Below are 22,738 nucleotides of genomic sequence, written 5' to 3' on the forward strand. Positions count from 1 at the left end.
ATGCAACTCTTAACATATGCAAATATATTATGTCACGTTTCTTTTTATTTTTCATTATTCTTATAATTTTATTAATGTTGAACTAACTTTTAACTTTTGTTAAAGTTTTGTCCATCATGGTAAATATATATGTATTGAGAATATATAATTGATGATGATGATGAGATGGAAGAAGCTCAAGATGATTCCATAGGTTAGTTTTTGACATAATCAAGGTTGAGGAACCCTTACCAGCACAATAGGATAACAATGTTTTTTGTTGTTCTTATTTATATTTTCTGACTTAACACATTAGATATTATTGAGAAAACTTCATATTAAACATTTTACCCATGTAACTCTAGGTTTTGTAAATTATGATTTCATTTATCTTTCATGACATTATAATAATTACATTTAACCAATAATTTTATTTTATTAGGTACATTGAAAATTTGATATGGAACTAGAAAATTTAGAAGTACATGAATTTGTTATAAGTCCATCTATCTAGAAGTTTGACAACCCAAATATTTAATAATGCTTACAAATATGAATGATTCTTAAATACATATATACTTGACTCCATAATAAGATAGGTTGGTTTTCAATATATTTTTACTTTTTAACTATGTTTGTTTGTCATTGTATATAGGTCTCGCTAAAAATTAATTATTATTATTATACCAAGATATTATGTTGTGGTGTAGTTATGTTTACTCTTGTAAAACTCTACCGTAAAAATAATAAACTGATTATAAAATAATTTCAAAATTACACATTGAAGTGTAAATATATTCAATTACATTTATATTTAATTTAATTAGAGTTAGGGTTGGAATTAGGGATGATAAAAAAATCATTATCTACAGATAAAATTCGCTTTAGATATTTAGTACTCGTAGATAAGAGGTACCGGGGGTAGTGGGTAACGGGTATTTTAATACCCGCTTGTTAACGGGTCGAGTTTGGGTATCACATTATCCGTATCCGCGGGTACTCGCTACCTGTTTAAATAATGAAATTACAAATTTATCCCATTAGTTTTTTTTAACTGCTTAATTTTTTGTAAAAATGGGCTAAAGCCCAAATCTCTTTTTTCGATTTTCTCTTTAGATGAGAATAAGGAAAAAGATTTGTTCTCATTCCTTCCCATCCCAATCCACAGGCTGCCGTCAAACCCTAAGCAGTTACTCCCATTCTTTCTCCTTTGTCTTCCTCACTAATTAGACTTTCCCCCATGTTTTCCGAAAAACGCAAGAAATCTCTCTCGCTCTCAAAGATGTTGTCTTTCTTTTTCCCAAAAACCATAAAACCCCCAAAGTTTCGCTTTGAAATGGGATTCGTCCTCTCTAACCCTCGCGGACAAGTCAGCATCTCCTTCTTCCATTCTCTTACTCAAGCCGCACATCCCTCCCAACATCTTAGGGTTTGTGATCTTCGAAAAGAAGAAAAAAAAATAAAACGAAAAGAAAAATGACTAGGGTTTGATTTTCTCCCCTTAACTCTGCAGGCTTCTCTCACAAGCGACAACGTCGGCAACGATCTTGGTCGGCCGAAGGAGAATGCAATGCTTCTAAGTGGATGGAGGATGGTCCGCGAGTGGAGGAATGGAGGGCTACTCTCTTTGAACTGAAAACCCTAGGGTTTGTGAGTTATGAATAAGAAAGGAGAATAAAGTTTGGCCAGAATTTGGGTTGGTAATTGAAAAAGGGTATCCAACGGGTGTACGCAGATTAAAAAAATTCGCAGGTTTTTTTATGCAAGTACGGGACGAGTAACGAGTAGAGTTTTTTACATACAGACCGAATTATAGAAAAAAAATTACCCGTATCCGTTTCGTTGTCATACCTAATTAGAACAAACATTTTAAGTTGAAAATTGTGACACCCGGGCACTGACGAGGGCGGGGAGTGATCGCCGGTGCAAGAAGCATGGTGCAGGGGGCATGGACAAGGAGCGGCTCCTGGCAGGCTTCCAGTGAAAGGGGTACATGGACGAATCGAACATACACCGGAATTAGAGGGATCTAGAGACTGTATAGGTATGAGACTATACAGTTGAAGGATAGTTTAAAGGAATTGATTTGGCTACTCATATCAACAAATGCATTTGTTTTTCAGTAGCCTAACTCATAAGAATTCCATGGTTAAGCGTGCTTAGCCTAGAGTAATTATGTTACCGGGGCGTTACAAAAATCATTGTAATTTATGTACCTTTAAGATTTTGTCAATTTTTATACATACACCAATTACTTTATGTATAAACTTTCAAATAATATGTAATTTATTTGTCATATTAGCATAGATAAGATAACTTGTTTAAATAACAAAACAAAAATTTAGCAATTAGGAATCAAATATCACAACTTGAAAAGACTTTTTTTAAGACAATTAGTTCGGCCATATTCTGGAAACAAACAAAAGAAAATATTTTAAAATGAAAGAAAAAAAATATATTAAACAAGTAAGATGATAAAAATATATTCAAACCCATGGGCCTAAATAAATACCCAATTAAAAGGCCCACATTCTCGCAAGCCTACAACATAAAAAATTTCCAAAAATATGGCCCATGCAGGTCTCGAACCTGCGACCTTCGCGTTATTAGCACGACGCTCTAACCAACTGAGCTAATAGGCCATTTGATGATAAATCAAGCATGTAACATTTATTATATCATATTTATATGACCCATTTTCTTGAAAGTGAAACAACGCGAAATAAAAATTAGCAGACGGTCTATCTGACCTAATAGGCCATTTGTTTATGAAAATTTCAAATAAAGTAAAAGTAAAAAAATAATAATTGAAGTGAAAGATCCAGATAAAACTCATCTTTTTCCACCAACAACAAGCTTTTAGCCAATCCTATGATATTCCACTTAGTGAAAGAGTGTAAAATCTTAATAAAATAGTTACTCAGTTTTCAATTTTACACCTTCCTTTTTCAATTTCACAATAAATTAGTTAGAAAATCAGTCATTATACTTTTATTTCTTTATTAGTTAGAGTGAACAAATGAAATGAAATAAAAGATTATATAAATCAATTTAATATTAAAATAAAGTAAAAGCATAATAGACAATAAAATTTAAAAATAATAAATCATTTTTAAATATTGAACAATTAACAAAGAGTATCAATGGTGATGGAAATAATAAATTATGCCTAAATTACATAATGGATTTTGGGAAAACTTCAAGCTATTTGTTCCTCAAAAGCTCATATATCACATCATACAAGATTTTTTTTTTTAAGTTTTTATGTCATAATCAACAAACAGAATAAAACCATAAACAAATTAAAATTTCTTATTTTATTTCTTAATCACATGAAATATGTAAAACTAGATAGAAACTGAAAGTATAAATGAAAAATGAAAATAATTAGTGTTGAAAAAAAAAAGACATCAAACATTTATTTTTCGATTGTAACATTCCATTTTAATAGTATAAAATTACTAAAATTTAAAATATTATATATATAATAATAGAACTAATACTTGAATACAAACATACTGAAAGATATCTACCTTTGTAACACATGCTTCTCTCTCATCATCACTAAAACAACTGAAAAGAAAGTTTCTTTAAGCTCACACCATTTAGGTGATCATTACAAATGAAAACAATAACACAGACAAACAACACACAAGCAAGGATAAGCTAGATACAAAACCATACATCATAATTCTAAAGCATTTCATATAAGAATCATATATAATTTAATCCATCATAAACATCCTCACATGCAATGATCTAAATCATATTGTCCGGACTTAGAATGAATGTTGAGCTATGGTGGATTGTGCACTTGTGGGAGCCACTACTACTTTGCAAAGCCCTTGCCAATTGAGTTTCACCCTACCACACATCACAAGGTTAGTCCTCAAGTGCCTTTTGCCAAATGGAGAAAGACCCATCAATCTCAGACCTCCTGCTACTCTCACCACATGCGTCAAACCTCTCTATTTGAAAATGTATGACCATTAGAGTGTTAGGATAACCCCCACAACTAAGCTACCTGCATTCATTCTAACACACTTGAACCACACCAAGAAGTTCCACCTTGGAACCAACCTTTCGAACCTTGAAACCAATGAGATCACTTCACATTCACATAGTATACCAATACATGAGACTACTTATCATACATTAATCGAATAGAAACACCCATACAAGTCATCATAAATCACATAATAACACAATTTCTTCATGGCATCTTGATACTCATATTTAGGTAAGGAAACAACTTTGAAACCGTCACCAAGAACTTCGAAAGAGTCCAAAACCCCTAAAACAAACTAAATAACGTCAAAAACCAATAATCGGAACCCCGAATTTGAGATCCTAAAAACTAAAAAAACCAAAATCTGTTGAATTGTGCCCAGCGCCCCAAAAAGCGGTGCCCGAGCGCTAGACCCCTAGAACAGGAGCGCTCAGGCAAATTCTTCTCGCAAAAATGACGGCTAGGGGCCCCTTGAAGGGCGTCCAACGCTGAACCAATTTCTATAATTCACCTATTTTGACTTTGGTGACCCTCTATACAAGTTTAAATGATTCCTAATCACTCTTAAACACTGAGATACATCTAAAAACATACCTCTAACTTGAATTGACCACTTCAAACCCAAATTGACCTATGAAAATCCAAATTCACTCCTATAAGATATCCAAACTCAAATTTACATTTTCTAACCCTTATATCAATTTCCTCACTGCATAACCAGATCCAAATACACTTGCTAGTTCTCTTCAACATCTCAGATTGCTCACAGTCACTCTGCTCCAAAATTTCACCATGCAAAACCTCAATTTGGACCAAAAACACCCAATAACTCACTCTAAGATAATACCAACTATCCTACAACAGATTTTTTTTTCTCATTTAACAGCCTAGACAAGTCCTAATAGGTCTTATAACCCACTCCCAAATGTCCAAAATAGTCAACACCTCTTATTTCCAATTCTCACTACTCAAAACTCTCATTTTTCCACTAAACACTTCAAAACTTCAAGAATGAACCTCAATCTTTGCTCCATATCAGTTTTCAACCATATATATCTCATCTAACAAGTCCCAATTAACCACATAACAGTGCTAGACCAGTTGTCATCTCACTCTAATACCAAATTATCAATTTCACTCACCAAAACCTCTCTTTTAAACCTGAAAATCAAGTAATTCACTCTTAATTACTTCAACCACTTTAAGATCACCATTTAAACCACAATACAACCTCCAAACAAATAATTGTAACAATAAAACAATCTAAACATATCACATCAAGCATTCAAACATCAAACCATCTTGGATCATCATTTATACTCAATCATCACTAGAACAACCAATACAAATACATGTAATTTATTTTATACTACATAGATATATTAAATTCAAGTCAACACAATAATCTAAAACAAGTTCTAGCTTCCCTTACCTCACAAGAAAACAGCCCCAACTCAAAATAACACTCTGTCGATTACTTGAACTGCAAGGAACATTTATACGAACCTACGAAACACCAAATTGAAAATGAATATAGTCCTTAAAACTCTAGATGAACCAAGAACGAGTAGGAGAGACATTATTACACATGCAACAATACCAAACTCTTCTAAAACAGATTTGGAACGGAAGGGAAAAAGGAGTCGAAACTTACTTGCTCTATTCTTGAAACTAATCGGATAGGAATGAAGACCTCGTCGTTGTGGTTGATTAGACATCTCCTGATCGTCAAAGAGATGACTCAGGAGCTAGAACTTTTAGAGAGAAGGTAGAGAACTCTAGAAAAGTGATTTTTAGAAAGATAATACGTTTTAAAATAATGAAACTCGTTTATAACAAAATTATTTATAATAAAACTCTTTAATACTAAAATAACGGAGTCTCACTATTTTTAGATTACCACCATTTCTAAAATACTATTTTATAGGATTTTTCATTCATTCTTTACTTAATTTGATAGTCATCACTCTCACGATAAGTGAAACTAGCATGAGGAAAATTAAAAATTATACTATCAAAATAACAATATTTGAAAAGTGGATGTTCCAACATTGTGTGCACATCAACTCCATGCACAATGGTAAATCCAAGACCTTAAAGTTCTCTCGAGATCCTCAATGCACTTCCATATTTCTTCCTCAAGGATGCTTTCACATATGCAAATATTAAAAAAAAAAAGTTTGAAAAATGTAAGATCAAATATCTCTTATGAATAACACTAGAATTAAAAAAGTTAGCAAATTGTATCTTAAATGTTTAATTGCTTGTGAAATTGTTAAAAAAAATTCAAAAATAACACTAGAATCCAAGTCACAGTTTCATTCAAAGCATTAGACTGAATCCCTGAGATTAAAACATTATGCAGTTTTGGCAACCATAGGTCATTTTCTTATCAGTAGGAAACCATTCATCGAAAAAACTACTTTATTAATTATTAAATACAAACCTTACTCTAAATACTAACTTTTATGTCACTAGAAATAAACAACCTTTTGCACTCCCTACTCTCTTTGTATGCTTGCTAATTGGTCATTTTTTACAAGTGTAAATAAGTAAAATGAAAGAAACACTTTTATTCTGTTTTGTTGATATTTTTTAGTCAAAACTGACATTTTATAAAAATAAAAAGTTGATTTGACCTATAAATGTCAATTTAAATTTGTTCAGAGAATACAATTCAAAAGTGTCACTCAAGTATAAGGAACATAACATTACTAATATTGTTACAATTTTCATACTCAAGTTTTGAACATTAAAAACGGAAATAAGCAAAAGAAGATTACTGATATTGCTCCAACTTTCATATACTGCCAAGTAATACTAAAAAGACTTTTCAATAGCATGATTTTGTAATTTTACTATAAAAACCGATCAAAATAACTCATGAACATGAATGTGCTGCACTCTCCAATGAGGAAGCTTTCATCAGTGTTATGTCCATCTTCTCTCTTATTACTGTAACCAGGGTAAAGATCCTGATAAAACTCATCTTCTTCCACCAGCAATAAGCTCTGACGTTTGTCAATCCTCTGATATTCCACTTACTGAAAGGGTGTGTTGTCTTGTGAATAATGTGAATTTCTACACCTTTATTAAGAATGTATTTAGTATTGTAGAAAAACTCACTCACTAAATACCTACGTAGCCTGCATTTATGTAGAATATAGGTAGTATTAACAGTGGTAAAAAAATTTAAACTAAAGAAGTCATTAACTATTTTTCTTCTGTTTTTTAAATGTAATGTGTTTTATGTGAAAATAATGAAAAACAACAAATCTTAGTAAAATAGTTACCGAGTTTTCAATTTTACACCTTCATTTTTCAATTTCACAATAAATTAGTTTTTCACATCTCTACTTTCATAATAAATGTATAATCAACAAACACAATAAACTTTAATCAAATTAAAATTTCTTATTTTATTTCTTATTCACATGAAATGTATAAGTAAATAGTAACTGAGAGTATAAATTGAGAAGAGATGTTGAATGTGAAATTGGTGAGTATTGATATTGGTGTAATGGTACTATAATACATTTTTACATTCATTTGATACATAGTACAAGAGTAAAATAGTCATAAAAGTGTCAACTTTTGTATTTTTTAAAAAAGAAGAAAGTAAAAAGTAAAAAAGAATAGTACCAAATGAATGTAAAAATTTTAAGTATGCTAAAGAATAATTTTTCATTGATATTAGTAACTATTTTTAACTCATGCATTTAGAAGGAGTGGATTTAAAACTTTTTGGTTTTAAAACCATCGCGTTGTGCGGCTCAGTCCAAAATTTGGTGTTAAGGGCATATTAAAAAATGGTGTTGCTCTCTCCACCATAACCCCTTGCTCTCTCCACCTCCTCATTCTTGTTTTACTCCTCTCTCCATCTTTATATTCCTGTTTTATCTTTCAGTATAATTTTATTTTTATGGTTAATATTTTTTAACTTCTACTCACTCTAATTTCCTACATGAATGCGATGGTCTGATTTATGCTTCTTTCCATTATTGTATCTTTAGAACTTTTTGATTGTTTATCTTACTGACACCAACGTACGAAGAGTTAAACAATCTCACATAAAAAAAATGTTGATACATGAGGAAGAAATATATGTTGTAGTGTGTCGGGAAAAAAGTATTGTGGAGGATAGTTATTTTTTTATAAAAAGGTTGAACATTTTATATAATCATTTAAATAAAAAATTAAAATATTGAAATTTTAAAACTTTAAGAGAGGAATTTGATCATTTAAATTTAGAAAATTTTAAATCATTTAGAATTTTTTATCAATGTTAATAAAATTATTTTTTTATGAGGTTAGTCATAAAATATTCATTATCGTTTGGAACCGCTGCACCGTCGAATGACCACCGCAAACACCCTACACTGTCGCACCACGAAAAGCAACACCTCCGCAATACGAAACCAAACGAAGATGGAGACAGAAATATGGAGAAAAACCAAACGGATATGAAGAAGAGAAGTAAGAGTTGGGAGATAAGAAGAAAGGGATATGGTGAGAGTTAGAGAGAGTGGGAATTTGGAAAGAAAGAAAGTGATACTTGGGAGAGTGGGGGGGGGGGGGGGGGGGGTGAGACTGCGCAAGTGAAAATGAGTGAGTAAAAATAGGTAGAAATTTAAGGTTTCAGAATAAAGTAAATAAATAGGGTTAAAAGTAAAAAATACTATTTTTTTAATTAAAAAAATTTTGTAGACAGTTGGGGAGGTGGAGGGAGCAACCGGTGATTGTGGAGGGAGCAACACCCATTAAAAAATTTTCTAAAACCTTCAACCTAACTAACTTCTTTGCTTTTTCAAGCACCTCTTGTGTTTCTTATTGCAAAACTTTTATTTTTGAAATGCATTGTAAAAATGAAGTGGTTTAAAATTTTATTTTTGAAATTTGTATTCCTATACTGAGTTGCTTCTCATTAATACTTACTTAACGTCTTTAGCTTGATACCTTATTTGTTAGAGATTCTTTATATTGGTAATCGTGATAATGAGGTAGTGAATATTAAGAGTGGTGCTAATATTGATTTATAATTGTGTAAAGATTATAGTGAAATCTTCTACGTAAGAAACTAAAACAAACTTGAAAGTCCTTCTTCTTTTTCTAATCTCCTAGCCTTAGTTTAAATTGATACTTCCTTCATAGATTTTCATTTAATTTTCAAAACAAATTCTGAGTTTTCCTCCTCATCCATTCCAATATGATAGCATAATCAAATGCTTTAGCACTCTATTCTTTATCTATTTCCTTTTGGTCACTCTTTAATCCTTTCCATATCCAGATTTGTAGGTAAAGGGATGAACCTGCTTTTGATACACCACTTTTAGGATTTGCTTATACTACTACTGTCTTTATTTCTCAGAAGAAAAATATGCTTTAGATATTAAGAACCTTTATGTTGTCATTTTCTGGTTTGGAAAATAAATCACATAACATTGTGTGAGCTTTATCACGCATCTAAAGGCCTTGAAAAACGTGTTATTTAATATGTTAAATCATGCTAGAAGCTAGGTATAATGGTTCAATGTAAACATAGTTTAAAATAGATATGTTAATAAAAAGACATAGAAACAAGATGAGGGAAAACATACTCATACTATAAGATTCAGAGAGTTTAAAACAAGTCTATGCGTAAATTGGATATTGAAATATCTTGGTTAATAAAATGAAGTTTCTTTTATTAGTATTAGAGGTTTTATTTAATAAGAGCATTTTTGTGTGTAAAATATTAGTGAATCGTAAGTGTAGTGGTGATGTATGTGCGAAAAAATAGATTAGTGGTGAGGTTACGTGGGATCCTGATTAGGTTTTATGTTTTTTTTTTCCTTCCAAATTTTTAAACAATTTTCATATTACCCTTATTTAATACTATTTAATATTTAAAAAGCAAAAAAAGAAATGGTCAAAAATTCACTTGAAAACAACTTTTTCAGTATGCAAGTGCAAATTTCTAGGCACACATATTTCTTTAAATAACTTAAAAAAAGTCATACAATTTATTTTATAACAAAATTAAAAATTAATAAAATAAATTAAACATTTATAATTAAATTATAAAATCAAAAAAGTAATCTAATAAACTTAAAAATGAAAACACAAAAAATAATAGTACTTAAAACTACATAATAATTTTTATAATTTTTTATATGAATTTTAAATAAATTTATATTTTTAATAAATTTAAAATATTCATACAAATTATCTATTTAAACATTTATAAATAATATAATTAAATTTTAAATATTTTCGAATATCATATCTTATTCATGTTTTAAATATTCTATATATTGTATCATGCACCTAGAAACAAATTTTAGCAGTAGCAATCACCATTGGCTATTGCTAACCATGAACATCACCACCACTGGTTATGCCAACAAGTAGCACCACCACAACAAGTTACCTAGAAGCACCACCTCCAAGCTTAGCTAGCTAGAAGCACTATCTAATACCCTAAGTTGCCTCAACAAAAATCCCTCTCAAATTTCTCTCAACTCTGAAAACCGCACTCAAGAGGAGAACTAATAATATGGAGTAGAGAGAAACACATTAATTCAATGAAAACAAATGAAATGAAATGAAGAGAAACACTTAACGAAAAAGAAGAGATGAACAGTGAAAATGGGGTGCAGGGTTATGGTTTTTAATAGATGAAATCAAATAAGGGTTTTGTAATAGATGAAATCAAACGGGGTGCATGTTTCCTAATAGAAAAAATGGGGTGTAAGATTTCAATGCTTTATTCAATGTATAAAAAAGGTTTAAACCCTCGGATCGTCCTCACACTTATTGGGGAATCTGAAGTGGGTCTTTGTTTTTTGAATGGTCTCAATTGGGTCCATATATTTGTAAAATTGAGCCAATTAAACCTTGTCCGTTAAGTTTTCACAAACGGCGTTAAACTATGATAACGTGGTACACACTTAAAATGTTGATGTAATAATGTTATATTACGTGGAATTTTTTTAGGTGAACATTTTATGACATAATTTAATTGGAAGTGTTAGGGATTCAGAGTCTTCATCATCCTCCCCTGTCTTCATCTTTCCTTTTGAGCATTTCAACGGAAACTCCGTATCCAAACCTAAAAAAACGCATAATCATCAAATCAAAGATGAAATAGTTTATACAGGAGATTGAAAATGTGTAGTAGTGCATACTCAAACCCTCCACTACTCCATGTCCTCCATGCTCTCCCTTACTGGCACAAGCTCAATCACTGCATCAATTCGTCGTTCCAGGAGAAGACTCTCCACCTGAAACCTCTCCGGCGAGTCCACGACCAAATTAGGGTCCAACGACTCAAAAACAGCAGAGAAGTACCTGAAAGCAGTCTTGAAGCGGTTCACAAAGCTGACACGTGTCAAGCTTGCCTCATACTCGTCGAGAGTAACGATTTTGGGGTTGAGAGATTTCGCCAACCAGAGGGCGGTGTCAACGGCGGTCGGAGGCTCGTCAAGTAGGTTGTACAATTGGAGCATGAAGTTCACAACTAGGGCCTCGTCGGGGTTAATGCAAAAGTTGTTGCGGTCGAGGTCATGAATGGGAGTGAGTGGCGAAAGCCGCGCGACCCACTGAATCCCTTGGACGAGGCCGAAGTCTGGGATGTGTATGTTAGAGGCGTCTTTGGTGGCTTCCAAGATGGCGTGGTTGGCAGTTAAGTGTGCGAACTTGGAGTAAGGGCAGGCATCGTTGAGGTCTTTGCAAGACAACATTAACTCCTCTAAGGTGGTTGTCTTCGCGCTTTTAGGCTCTCCCTTATAAGATAGTGTTAACAAGGAGCTTTTATCCATACAAAATTCTCATAAAAGCTTTGACCACGACAAGCCTCTTCCTCCACCTCACATCATACCTCAAATTAACTTCTTCTTCTTCTATCTCACCACTTTTTCTCTCTCATCTCTTTCCACGCTCGAAAGCTGCAATCTTTCTTTATTTTTTCCTCTTCTACTTCATCTTCCAACTTTTCCAGCCCTTCTCCATTGTTTTCCATTTTGCAATCAAACCACACAGAAACAAAAACCATTTTTTTTTGTTTATAGCACAATGGATTTTGCTATACAAGCTTTGATGGTTGTGGTCATCCTTTTTCTCTTTTCTTCCTTCTTTGTTTCCTTTAAGCTATTTTCACTATTTATCTTTGTGTTCCTTTGGATATTCCAACCGTGGCGGCCTCTTCTCTAACTACCAAACTATAAACTCCTTTTCCACATCCAAACACAAACTTAAACCTTTCAAGTTCTGACCTCTAAGTTCTTTCACTATTGATATCAAAACAGCAAAACCTAATTAAAACCCAAGATTCACGAGACATAAAAAAACATTATTATCTTTGAAGAAAAAATTGAAATTGAAATTAAATAGTTAAAAGGAGCATACTTGATAAGGTGATTGCTCCTAAAGGAAATAAAAAGGTTAAGAAAAAAAAAAGACTTTTTGAAAACCTTAATTCAATTATTGATTAGAAATGGAAAGAGTATCAAAAGAGGATTTGAAGTACAAAACTAGCAACTTTGGACACACAAAAATCCAAACTGATGTGACGTAAAAATCACGATGATAAAACACATCATCCATTAAAATTTAATAAATAAATGATTCAATTTTACAAATACATTAACCCAATTGAAATAATTAAAAGAAGAAGAATCGACTTAAAACTCCCTAATAAATATAAGAGGATATGATGATTCAAACTTATAAAAAAAATACAAAATTAATTAAAGATATTCACCTTATTAGTTTAATTAGAGGATATTTTGAGAGATTAGAAATGCGAGATAAAAGGTTGGAGATAAACGGTGAAACACTGAAAAAAAAAGAAGAAGGAGAAAACCCTGTATTATCTTCAACCTTCGGAACCCCATCACCGTTTTGGGATTTTTTTTCTTTCCTTTCTTCTTCGTTCTTATATTTCGAAAACCACGGGAACCCTAGGTAAAGGGAAAGGAATGTTCGGCGAGAGGGAAGAGAGGAGAAACTTTCGGGATTGTTAGGGTTTTTTGGGCAAACACTGTAAGCAGTTAGTGGCTGATGGGGAGAGTGAGGAGCACGGGCACCAAAGTCGAATCGTGAGCAAGAGGGGGCGGGGAGGTTGAGAACGAGAGGTGCGAAGATTGTCGGGTCTAGGGTCTTACCGTGAGGAGTTTTCGGATCAGGTATGGGGAACTAAACTGTGTTGGTTTGATTAATGTATCTGCTTAATTTTTTTAGTTCTGGATTTGTGAATGCGGTTCATTGTTTGAAATATTATTCATATAGCAGATTAGAGAATGTGATTGATATGTGATGGAACATTGGAATGTTCGTTTTGACTGGTAGATATTCACCTTGGATTGAGAAATGTGTTGCGTGTGCTCTGTTTTCGGTCCATGAAAGTGAAATGGTTAAAAAGAGTTTTTGGATACCTGAATGAATTATTTTTGGATTATACTCTAACTGCTTTGAGTGCTAAACGTTTGATTTCATGGTTAACTGTTACGGTTGCTTGGCTGGCCAGTGATTCTGTGTTTGTGATATGGGAAAAGAGTAAAGGGATGAGTATATAATGGATTTCAAACAGGTTGTAATGGGTTAAAATTGGCTAGATAGATGAGAATTGATGATGTCTCAAACTTTGTGTTGTCATGTACTAGCTTATTTAGTAATTGATTCCGTGATTGGGTAATGGTGTTGGATTGGGATTTTATGTATGAATGTAGCCCTTTTATTTTAAATGTTGAAGGTGCTATGATGTGTGAATGTTGGATGATGCGGTTCTTTTCATGATAAATACTTTGGCAGATTAGTTGTACTATGTTCAAGTGTTCCAATTTATATATATTTGTGTGATGCTAATTTTGGCCAGTTCAAATCTGTTTGACGTGTTTTTGGCTGTTGAAATTTCTGGTTGAAGATTCTTAGATGAAATTGGAAAGGGGTAATGAATGTAACTCTGTAAATTTAACGTGGCTAGCATTGAAAATAGCTTTTAAGATACTATTAGGATTAGTTGGAAGAAGTGAGTCAATCTTTGGCTATCATATTGCATAAGTTTGTTGTCTCTGGTTGCTGGAATTCATTCTACACATTCAATTTATGTGTCCTAAGTTTAGAGAAAGGGCGTAACGAAATTCCAGGTTCATCAAGATGTGAAAGTACTATTTTAGTGGCTTTATTCTGAATTGTACGTGATGCTTCATAGCTCTTTAATGAATTGCAATCCTGGGAAAGAGATTGATACTGTTCAGCTATTATAATTGATATAAAGACTATGTGATTGATAATAAATTGATTGTAGTTCTCTCGGATAGCATTGGTTGTGGTTGTCATGGGTTGCTGCGCGATATTTGACGCTGGTATTGGCTGTTTGAACTAATTATAGCCCTTGGGATTATTGTTTGTTGTGTTTAGAGTTTGGTTGACTCTGACATCTCTTGATTGAGAGTCAAATCGTTGGGCTGTTATTTTTTTATGCTGGTATGATAGTTTGGCTGTTCGAGTCAAGTTGTGGATGCTGTTTTGTTACAACTGGTGGTGATGAAGATATTCATCATTGTTTGGACTGATTAAGGTCTTTAGGGGTTATTGTTTACTGTTGGGTGGTTATTATTAAGCGAGGATTTTTAAATGGCTAGGATATGACTGTAGGAGTGTGATATGTGAATTCTGGGATTTAAACCAAGCGGATGAGATGTTGGTGAAATGGATTTCCGCAAAAATTTTGTAGTATTAGAGTGAGTGTCACGTTGTTTTACTCATCATGAGGGATGGTGGTGGTTATGTCTTCTTGTCATACTTCGTTAATCCAGGATTGTACCTTTTCTCTTTCGAGGGATAGAAAGATAGTCACCTTTTCTCTTGTGAGAGATACAAAGGTGGATCTCTTCGTCTATAAGAGAAGGTGGAAGAGATGAGTTTTTTCGTCTTAGGGGTTATGTTCGTTAGACTATATGTTTTATGGGTGATACTACAACTGATTCAAAATGAATATTTATGATATGTGCTGGTAGAAGATAGACTTTTATGGTGGACTGTGATATGATGTAAATGTTTGAATGGTTGGTGTTGTGGTCACGTGTTGGAATAGTAATTATGCAGATTGAGAGTATCCTGTTCTAGTGTTATATTATTCTTGTATGTAAGTGTATATTACAATGATGTCAAAAGCTGTTGGGTATTGTTTTTGGCTGTCCATCATTAGTTAATGAATGCCTGTAAAGAAGCAAATTGAGAGGGTAGTTCTCTGTTTTATATGCTGATGGTCATACTCTGATGGTCCAATTGGAAACAATTGGGCTACAGTCATAAAAAGTGGAGTGTTTAGTTGATAGGCCATGGAAGTTGGAAGTTGTTTCAGAATTGCCAATATTTGGGCAAGCTGGTATCTACCATGTATATGAGCTATTCGACAAAATTCACAAGTGAATATCAATACTGCCTTTAGAAAAATTATGGTCTATTGAAAAACTATCATTTCTTTTATTCATGTAATATATTGTTCAAACTTAGATTGTATTGTATTCATACAATGGTTGTATTAGCTTAAGTTAAGGCAGAGTCAACCAAGCGGAGCATCAGTTTAGTTGAACCTTTCAATTGATTTATTGTGGGGCTTACTAAGCAAAGTTGAAAAGTAATTCTTAGATAGAAAAGAAAACCAAGCATATGTGGTGAAAAAATAATCAATAAGCTCCGATTCACATGCATCTCAAGCAGTGAAATCTTCAGTCATATATCATTTTCTGACACATTCCTCTAATTGAACCTGCAATCTTATTAGACTCGCCTAGGATATGCTAAAATAGTGTTGCTATGGCTTATTGTTGATTATTACAAAAAGGAGCAACGAAGCGTTGGTCCAAGAAGGCAGAGCTTTCCTCATACTAGGACTATTTTGAAAATACATTGTTTGGGTTCCTTGTGGTTTGGTTGTTCATTATTATGTCTTCCCCTCATAAGCAGTAATCACATTTTGTAGGTTGCATGAATCACATTCCATGTGCTTCTTTACACAGCATCCAACACTTGTGCATTTTTAGTAGGCCATAAAAAGGATGCATGAAAACTTGCTTGTACATTTCTGACATAGCTTTTATATTATGACAATAGTTGAAGTGACTACTAAAAGAAGACACGAAAGAGAGTTAAGATAGAGGAAGAGAATGGAAAACATTACAGCAAGTGAAATAGCTGGCTTGGCAGTGGGTGCTCTTCTCTTCTCAGCCACCGTTGCTGCCACCAAAGTCGATGCCTTCTTCTCTTCTTCTCAACGCAGGTTTTCTCTCTCAAACACTATTTATATGTGTGTGTAATTCTTTTTCAAGAACTGCTTCGTTATTTGATTGTGTCATTGTGTTGAATCTTTCACAAACCTTTGAGTTGTACTGCACGACTGGTGAAGTGAATTTTGATAGCTAGATTTTGAACATTGTTGAGGAATAGATACTGTGTTATTGGGATAAATATAACGCAGTAGATTCTGTACAAAAATGAGGAGAAAATGTTGTAAACAAACCCTGCAATGGGAAATTGGTGCTTTTTCTTTTTTGATGTCTTCTCTTTTTTGACACTGCAATGTTTTACTTGCAGCTCATTGGGGATGTGCAAGCGATGTGGCAACCTGAGGAGATTGGCTTGTTCCACCTGCAAAGGAACTGGCTCTATTAGAGAAGGGGAATTACTTGGTATTAAGCCTCTTGAGGATTTGTTTGAAACAATTGATAAAAGTGAATCAAAGGTGAAGCAGATAGCATGTGTAAAATGTCAAGGCAAAGGTTATTTTTCATGTCTCAAATGTTCTCAACTATAACCACTCCGATTTAATCTACTCTGTCTCCAATTATAGCATTATGAATTATGAATACAACTCCTCACATGTAGAGGTATGAAACCCCATTTTCTTCTTCTCATGTTCTAAAATCGCTTTATAGCTTGTTGCTAAAACTAATATAATTTGTAATTTTGTATATTACTTTGCCAGGTTTCTTGGTGTGTTTTGTATATTAATGACTATCATAAGGCATTCAAACATTATGGGCGTGAACATGTTGGAATTGGTATGTGTATTCAATAATATTGTGGGGGAACCATCACATCATACCCACAGTAACATCGCTAAGCTATGAAGAATTTGCTTAGCTTCAGTTGACATCAACCATTACCATAACAGTCCAGGAGGAATTCATGCATATATATTGTTTGAGCTTAGCTTCCAAGGGTATCACATAACAAAGTCCTTCAAATATGGATGTCAATGCTCCTTCTACAATACAAGTTAGCGTAAAGGGGAATTGTGCCCATCCTACTACTAATCCTACTATTGTTGAACCTACTAGTGTTGGTCCATTAGAAGAGGATACCTATGCTAGTGACCATTGCAAGAGCTTAAGAGGGAGTTTCAACCATTCATGATTTGACTTTAACATCTAATTTAGTGAATTTAGTAGTGGTTGAAGAGGTTCAAAATGTTGACAATCAAGCCTTTGTCCCCATTGAAAAGGAAACGCTAGTTAGATGGACCCTGTAGGTATTATTTTCTTGACCTAGACATACATGCCGATTTCTAATAAAGTATGTATTTTGACAAGAGTGTTAATCTTCAAGTTGCATACAGATTAAACAAAAATCATAAATTCATCATCTAATGTAGTAGAGTGGCAACCAAGGTGTAAATCCAAGGAAATCGCATAAGTTTGAGAAATTTCAGTATACAAATTTGTCCTAATGATGATAGAATATAAATGGGACATATAACAATGACTAAAAATCACTAAAATAATGCAAAACTATGAAAAAAAAAACGTTTGATAAAAGTCCTAAGTGAAAAAGATTATGAACAAGGTGTTTGTTAAAATTCCTTAGCGAATGAAAATTATGATTTATGCATAACAAATGCCTGGAACAAGTTTCTATACTTGTAACTAAGAGATGCATGCAGAACTATCTAAAATCTCGAAATGCTCAAAATGATTACTTAAACCAAATATGACCGCACTTGATAGCAAAGTCAGTGTTATTCAACATTTGACAATAAATATGAAATCTTGGTTTGATATGAAAGGTTCAGCTAGATGCATGAAAACTATTTGAATCAACACAATTATGTTTGGAATACATTTACAATCATTAAACGAATCCAAATTCATAGTACCACAATGTAAACTAACACTGGGAGTGGCATTCACGCGACAATACTCTTTGAAATAGAGTTTCATTTCCTATTCTACTTTGCTGAAATGATTTTGTTGACAATATGAGCATGCTTCAATTAACACCTATTCTTAATGTTACTAAAAACTTAGAAATTTCTTACACGTATTTTAAACATATTAATTTTACATCATAAAATAAAATTAAAACGATAATTTATTTTATTAAATAGATGTTTCTAGGGATGGAAACGGATCGGGTCGGGCACGGATAGTGCTTACCCGCAACCCGACCCGCCGGATAAAAACGTACCCGTCACCCGATCCGCTACCCGTCGGGTACCCGCATAAAAAATACCCGCGGGTATTTTAAAAATCCGCGGGTATCTGCGGGTACCCGCAGATATCCGCAAAAAATAAAAAAAAAATATTTTATATTTTTTAAAATAAAATTTAAATAAAATTACAAAAAATATATATATAATATAATATAAATTAAATTAAATATAAATTAAAATTTAATTTTAATTAATTTTAATCTAATAAAATATAATTTTATTTTATTTTTAATTAAATTTAATTAAAAATATATAAATTAATTTTTTTATTCATTTTTTGCGGGTAGTAGGTACCCGCGGGTACCCGCGGGTCGAATAGTATACTACCCGTACCCGATCCGTTTAGAAGCGGGTATTAAAATACCCGCTACCCGTTACCCACGGGTAGTAAATATCCGCGGGTAGTAAATACCCACCGCGGGTTTTACCCGCAGATATTCGTGCCCGCGGATTTTTTTGCCATCCCTAGATGTTTCCAAATGTATTTCAAATAATAAGAAAATATTTTAAAATATTCAATAATTAAAATTTATCCAAAATATATTCGAAATAAAAGAAAATGCATCCCTAAAACAATTTCTAAACTCTTCATTATTATGTATCTGAATCATTATTGCAACTCGCATATAATACAAGTTATACCGTCATTACAAGTGAAAACCACAACCACAATCATGCAAGAGTGAACTAACTTAAAAGAAAACATAATAATTAAAGTTACACATATATAATAATAATAATACATCATATTATGCCTTATTCAAGTTTTTGTTAATTCATACAATAACACATAATCAAATAACAATTATTGTTGTATCATCCAACAACAATGAATCTAAGTGTAGACTCATTTCAAGAGATTCAATCATTACATAACTTTGCATAGAATAAATTGATTTCTTTATTCTTGATTCATGATTTCTTTTCTTGTTTTCTTTCCTTGTCTTGTTTGTATGTAATGATTAATTAAGTAAAATTGGTATTCATTTCGGTATTATTCTGAATGCATTGATCAATTTATGATGATGTTGTACGGGGAACTAACCTTGTTTGTTTTGGTTGGTTGTAATTTTGTGATTCTGTGAATGATGGGAATGGGTATATGTTTGTAAGGGGGAGTAACAATGTTTGTCATCTTGAGAGTGGGTTGTGGTACATGCTTGCATGGATCTATGATGATTGTTATTGTTATTTGACCTATGTTTTTGGTTGGTTATTATTTCCTATTGTTTTGTGATATGCATGACTTTATTGCGTGATTATGCGAGTATAATAATGTTTAAGTCTTGTGGGATTGGGATTTACGCCTATGGTGGTCGGTGAAGCTCCTAAAAGAGTGGTGAGAGTAGTACTCATACTTGCCCAGTGAAACTCTCTAGGAATAAAGTGGTGGGGAGTGATTATCAGCCTGGTGAAGCTCTTTGAGAATAAAGTGGTGGGGGTGTATACTTGTCCGATGAGGCTCCAAGAGAGTGGTAGCAAGTGTATACTTGTTCGGTGAAGCTCTAAGAGAGTGGTGGGAAGTGTAAACTTTCCCAATGAAGCTCTAAGAGAGTGATGGGAAGTGGTGTACTTGCTGGTGAGGCCTTCTAAAGAGTGGGGGGAAATGTCATTGTGTAACGGTGTGATAAAGTGTACAGGCCCAGTGAAACTCTTTAAGAAAGTGGTGGGAGGTAACACTTTACCTTATACTTGTATGCCAGTAATCTAGTAGTGATTCAATAGATGTAGTGAATGATGTTAGAAAAATTGAGTATGAGTTATGGTTGACTGATTGAATTTGGGTGTGACTTGGTTACTTTGACGAAATAATTGTAGAGTTATATGTTGGTGACTTTGATTGTTGATATTGTGGTTGTCAATGATTTATTTTGAGGTGATGTATGTGATGTCATGTGAAGATATGTGTATGTGTATGAAGATATGTAGTGCTTGAAAAATCTTATTCCAAGTAGATGTTTAATACATATGTATGTTTATATGACTTGTTTCTATTAGTTTACCCTTGCATGTTGTGGTTGTGGTTTCCACCTGCGATGATCGTTTTTATATGGGAGCAGATAATCATACAGTTAGTTTAGATGTTGTATAGCTTGACAAGTGGATTGAGAGAGTTGGAGAATTTATAGTTGTTTGAATAAACTATTTTATTTGAAGTTTTATTTTGTAATTAAATTGGATTATTTTATTTTTTTATTGTAAAGACTTATCGAATTTGAATTTCTGCAATTGTATTATGATTTTAAAAATTTTAAATTTTCACTCGTAATCGTGACATCACAAAATTGGAATGTTACAACTCTTAACACATCATGCAAATTCTCACCATCATAAGCTTGGAAAGCCTATAATAATCCCCAATCAATTTAGAGATGCACTCAAGACCAATAAGACTTCAATCATGGCTTATAATGTTTTTATGATACATGTGAGTTAAAAAGGAAGAGAAATCAAGGTTGAATAAAAGAGAAGTGAGAAAAATCTAGGTTGAAAATGTGAAATCATATGTAGTTTCAACAAAGAAGCAAACATCAAACTTTCACCATCTTTAATGATCACTTTCCTTTATTTCTTTTATTTTTTTTACTTGTCTTTCTCTTTTATTCTCTTTTCCTTTCAAAATAAGATAGACCATACAAATTTCAAATTTTCTCAACTTTTTCTCATTTCTTTCCCATGGATATTAAGATAACTAAAAGGTTATCTGGATGTGAATGTGCACTTCCAAGAGCTTAAGAGAAAGAAGGAGACTCAATTAATTGAGAAACAAAAACTAGTTGAAAGAAGTAATACATGGGCATGGAAATTAAAGTGCAAGAACATAAAGAAGTGAAAATAAGACAACAAGAAAATGGAAAGAAAGGGAGAGGAAGAAGATGGGATAAAGGTACGCCATTTGGGGGTGGTCCAACCCAAGATGAATGGTGGATGCTGCCACTTGAACCTTGGTTCAAAATAAGATAAGGGAGCTCATGAACACTCTCTAAACTATCACACATGACTGAACAATAATGAATCTGTATTCAAATTATTCAACCCTTTACAAGTGGTGGAAATGTCTCCTTATATAGGCTTTGGAAGGACCCTTAGCAATTACACAAAGTGTGATTCTAGAAGGTAGAGTAACCTTGAAACTAGGACAACCTAGTATGACCTATATACACCTAAGGGCAACTCCTTACTCTCCAAGGATGAGTCACACGACCTTGACCTTCTATATGGTCAACCAAGTTTTCCTCCAAACTTCCATGTGTCGCTCCAAGGTTGGGCCAAGGCCAACTCCTCTTCTCCTTACACCAAGGGTGCTTTCTTTAAACTAAGAGGTGTTAAGAGTACTCTAAGTCTTGGGTCATGCCCCATCCTTTATCCTCCAAATGCATTCTTTAGTAAGTCATGGGGTGCCAAAAGCAACTTATAAAAACGAAAACAAAAGCATAAGTTTAAACCTAAGAATAAATGCTAAGTAAAGAAAAAGAAGTAAGTAAAGATGATGTCTCTTTTTTAGTAATACTTCTTTATAAAGACACTCTTCATCCTCGTGAAGAGTCATAGACTCATCATAATTTCTTCAACTTTTATCATTTAATACCAGAAATCCATCATATTTATTTTAATACTAATGATTTATGACATTTAAAATCTTAAATTACAAAACAAATGACTAAATATGCCCAAATAAGTCACCAAATATGAAGAAAAAATAAATCAATCATTAAATTGTTGTTTAAAGATGGCTTTACCTATATGTATATCAAATCTATTGGAATGGAAGTCAATTTCAAGTGCACACGCAAAAATTTCCTATATACCTCGTGTGTGTTGAAACATTTAAAAGAAAAATGGACAATAATTTCATATTGTTGTTTAGTTTACATTGGTATTTAAAGATGACATAAAATTCCACTCTTTTAGGATCTTGATGCCTTGAAGGGATTTGGAGGAGAGTGATTGAATGGATTTGAGAAGATTTGAAGATAATTTTTTGTTATTGTTTATTTGAGTGGATTTGGAAGTAAAGTTTGTAAGAAATGTGTATGATTTAATTTATGTGACAGATTAAAAAAAATTATTTCCAAATTCATTTTCACTTAGCTCCAAATCCACTCAAATAAACAACAAAAAGAATTATCTTCAAATCCATTCATTTACTCTCCTCCTAATCCTTTCAAGACATTAAATAAATCATGAAAGAAGTTAGGATGACTTAATACACAATTCTTTCAGCTCAAACCCATACAATAAAAGAAAAAAAACAAACTAAAACGTTCGTAAAATTA

General features: G+C 32.8%; 1 protein-coding gene, 1 non-coding gene and 1 pseudogene across 2 annotated transcripts; 1 reads left to right on the top strand and 2 right to left on the bottom strand.

Annotated features, from left to right (window-relative positions):
* Positions 1–2,547: 2,547 nt before the first annotated feature.
* Positions 2,548–2,621, bottom strand: TRNAI-AAU. Its single transcript has one exon. It is a non-coding gene; the product is annotated as a tRNA-Ile (tRNA).
* Positions 2,622–11,154: 8,533 nt separating this feature from the next.
* Positions 11,155–11,787, bottom strand: LOC106779837 (annotated as a pseudogene).
* Positions 11,788–12,781: 994 nt separating this feature from the next.
* On the top strand, positions 12,782–17,561 carry LOC106779850. Its single transcript, XM_014668060.2, has 3 exons — positions 12,782–13,152; positions 16,085–16,250; positions 16,565–17,561. Exons 2-3 carry the CDS (start codon positions 16,138–16,140, stop codon positions 16,782–16,784), a joined length of 333 nt encoding a protein of 110 aa, XP_014523546.1. The 5' UTR covers positions 12,782–13,152; positions 16,085–16,137; the 3' UTR covers positions 16,785–17,561.
* Positions 17,562–22,738: the final 5,177 nt, after the last annotated feature.

Source organism: Vigna radiata, unplaced genomic scaffold (genome assembly GCF_000741045.1).
Source record: "Vigna radiata var. radiata cultivar VC1973A unplaced genomic scaffold, Vradiata_ver6 scaffold_169, whole genome shotgun sequence".
NCBI classification, from domain to species: domain Eukaryota; kingdom Viridiplantae; phylum Streptophyta; class Magnoliopsida; order Fabales; family Fabaceae; genus Vigna; species Vigna radiata.

Coding starts and splice junctions, on each gene's coding strand:
- LOC106779850 (XM_014668060.2), top strand. CDS start 16,138: ATGGAAAACATTACAGCAAGTGAAATAGCTGGCTTGGCAGTGGGTGCT. Junction 16,251..16,564: donor TTCTCTTCTTCTCAACGCAG/GTTTTCTCTCTC, acceptor TTTTACTTGCAG/CTCATTGGGGATGTGCAAGC.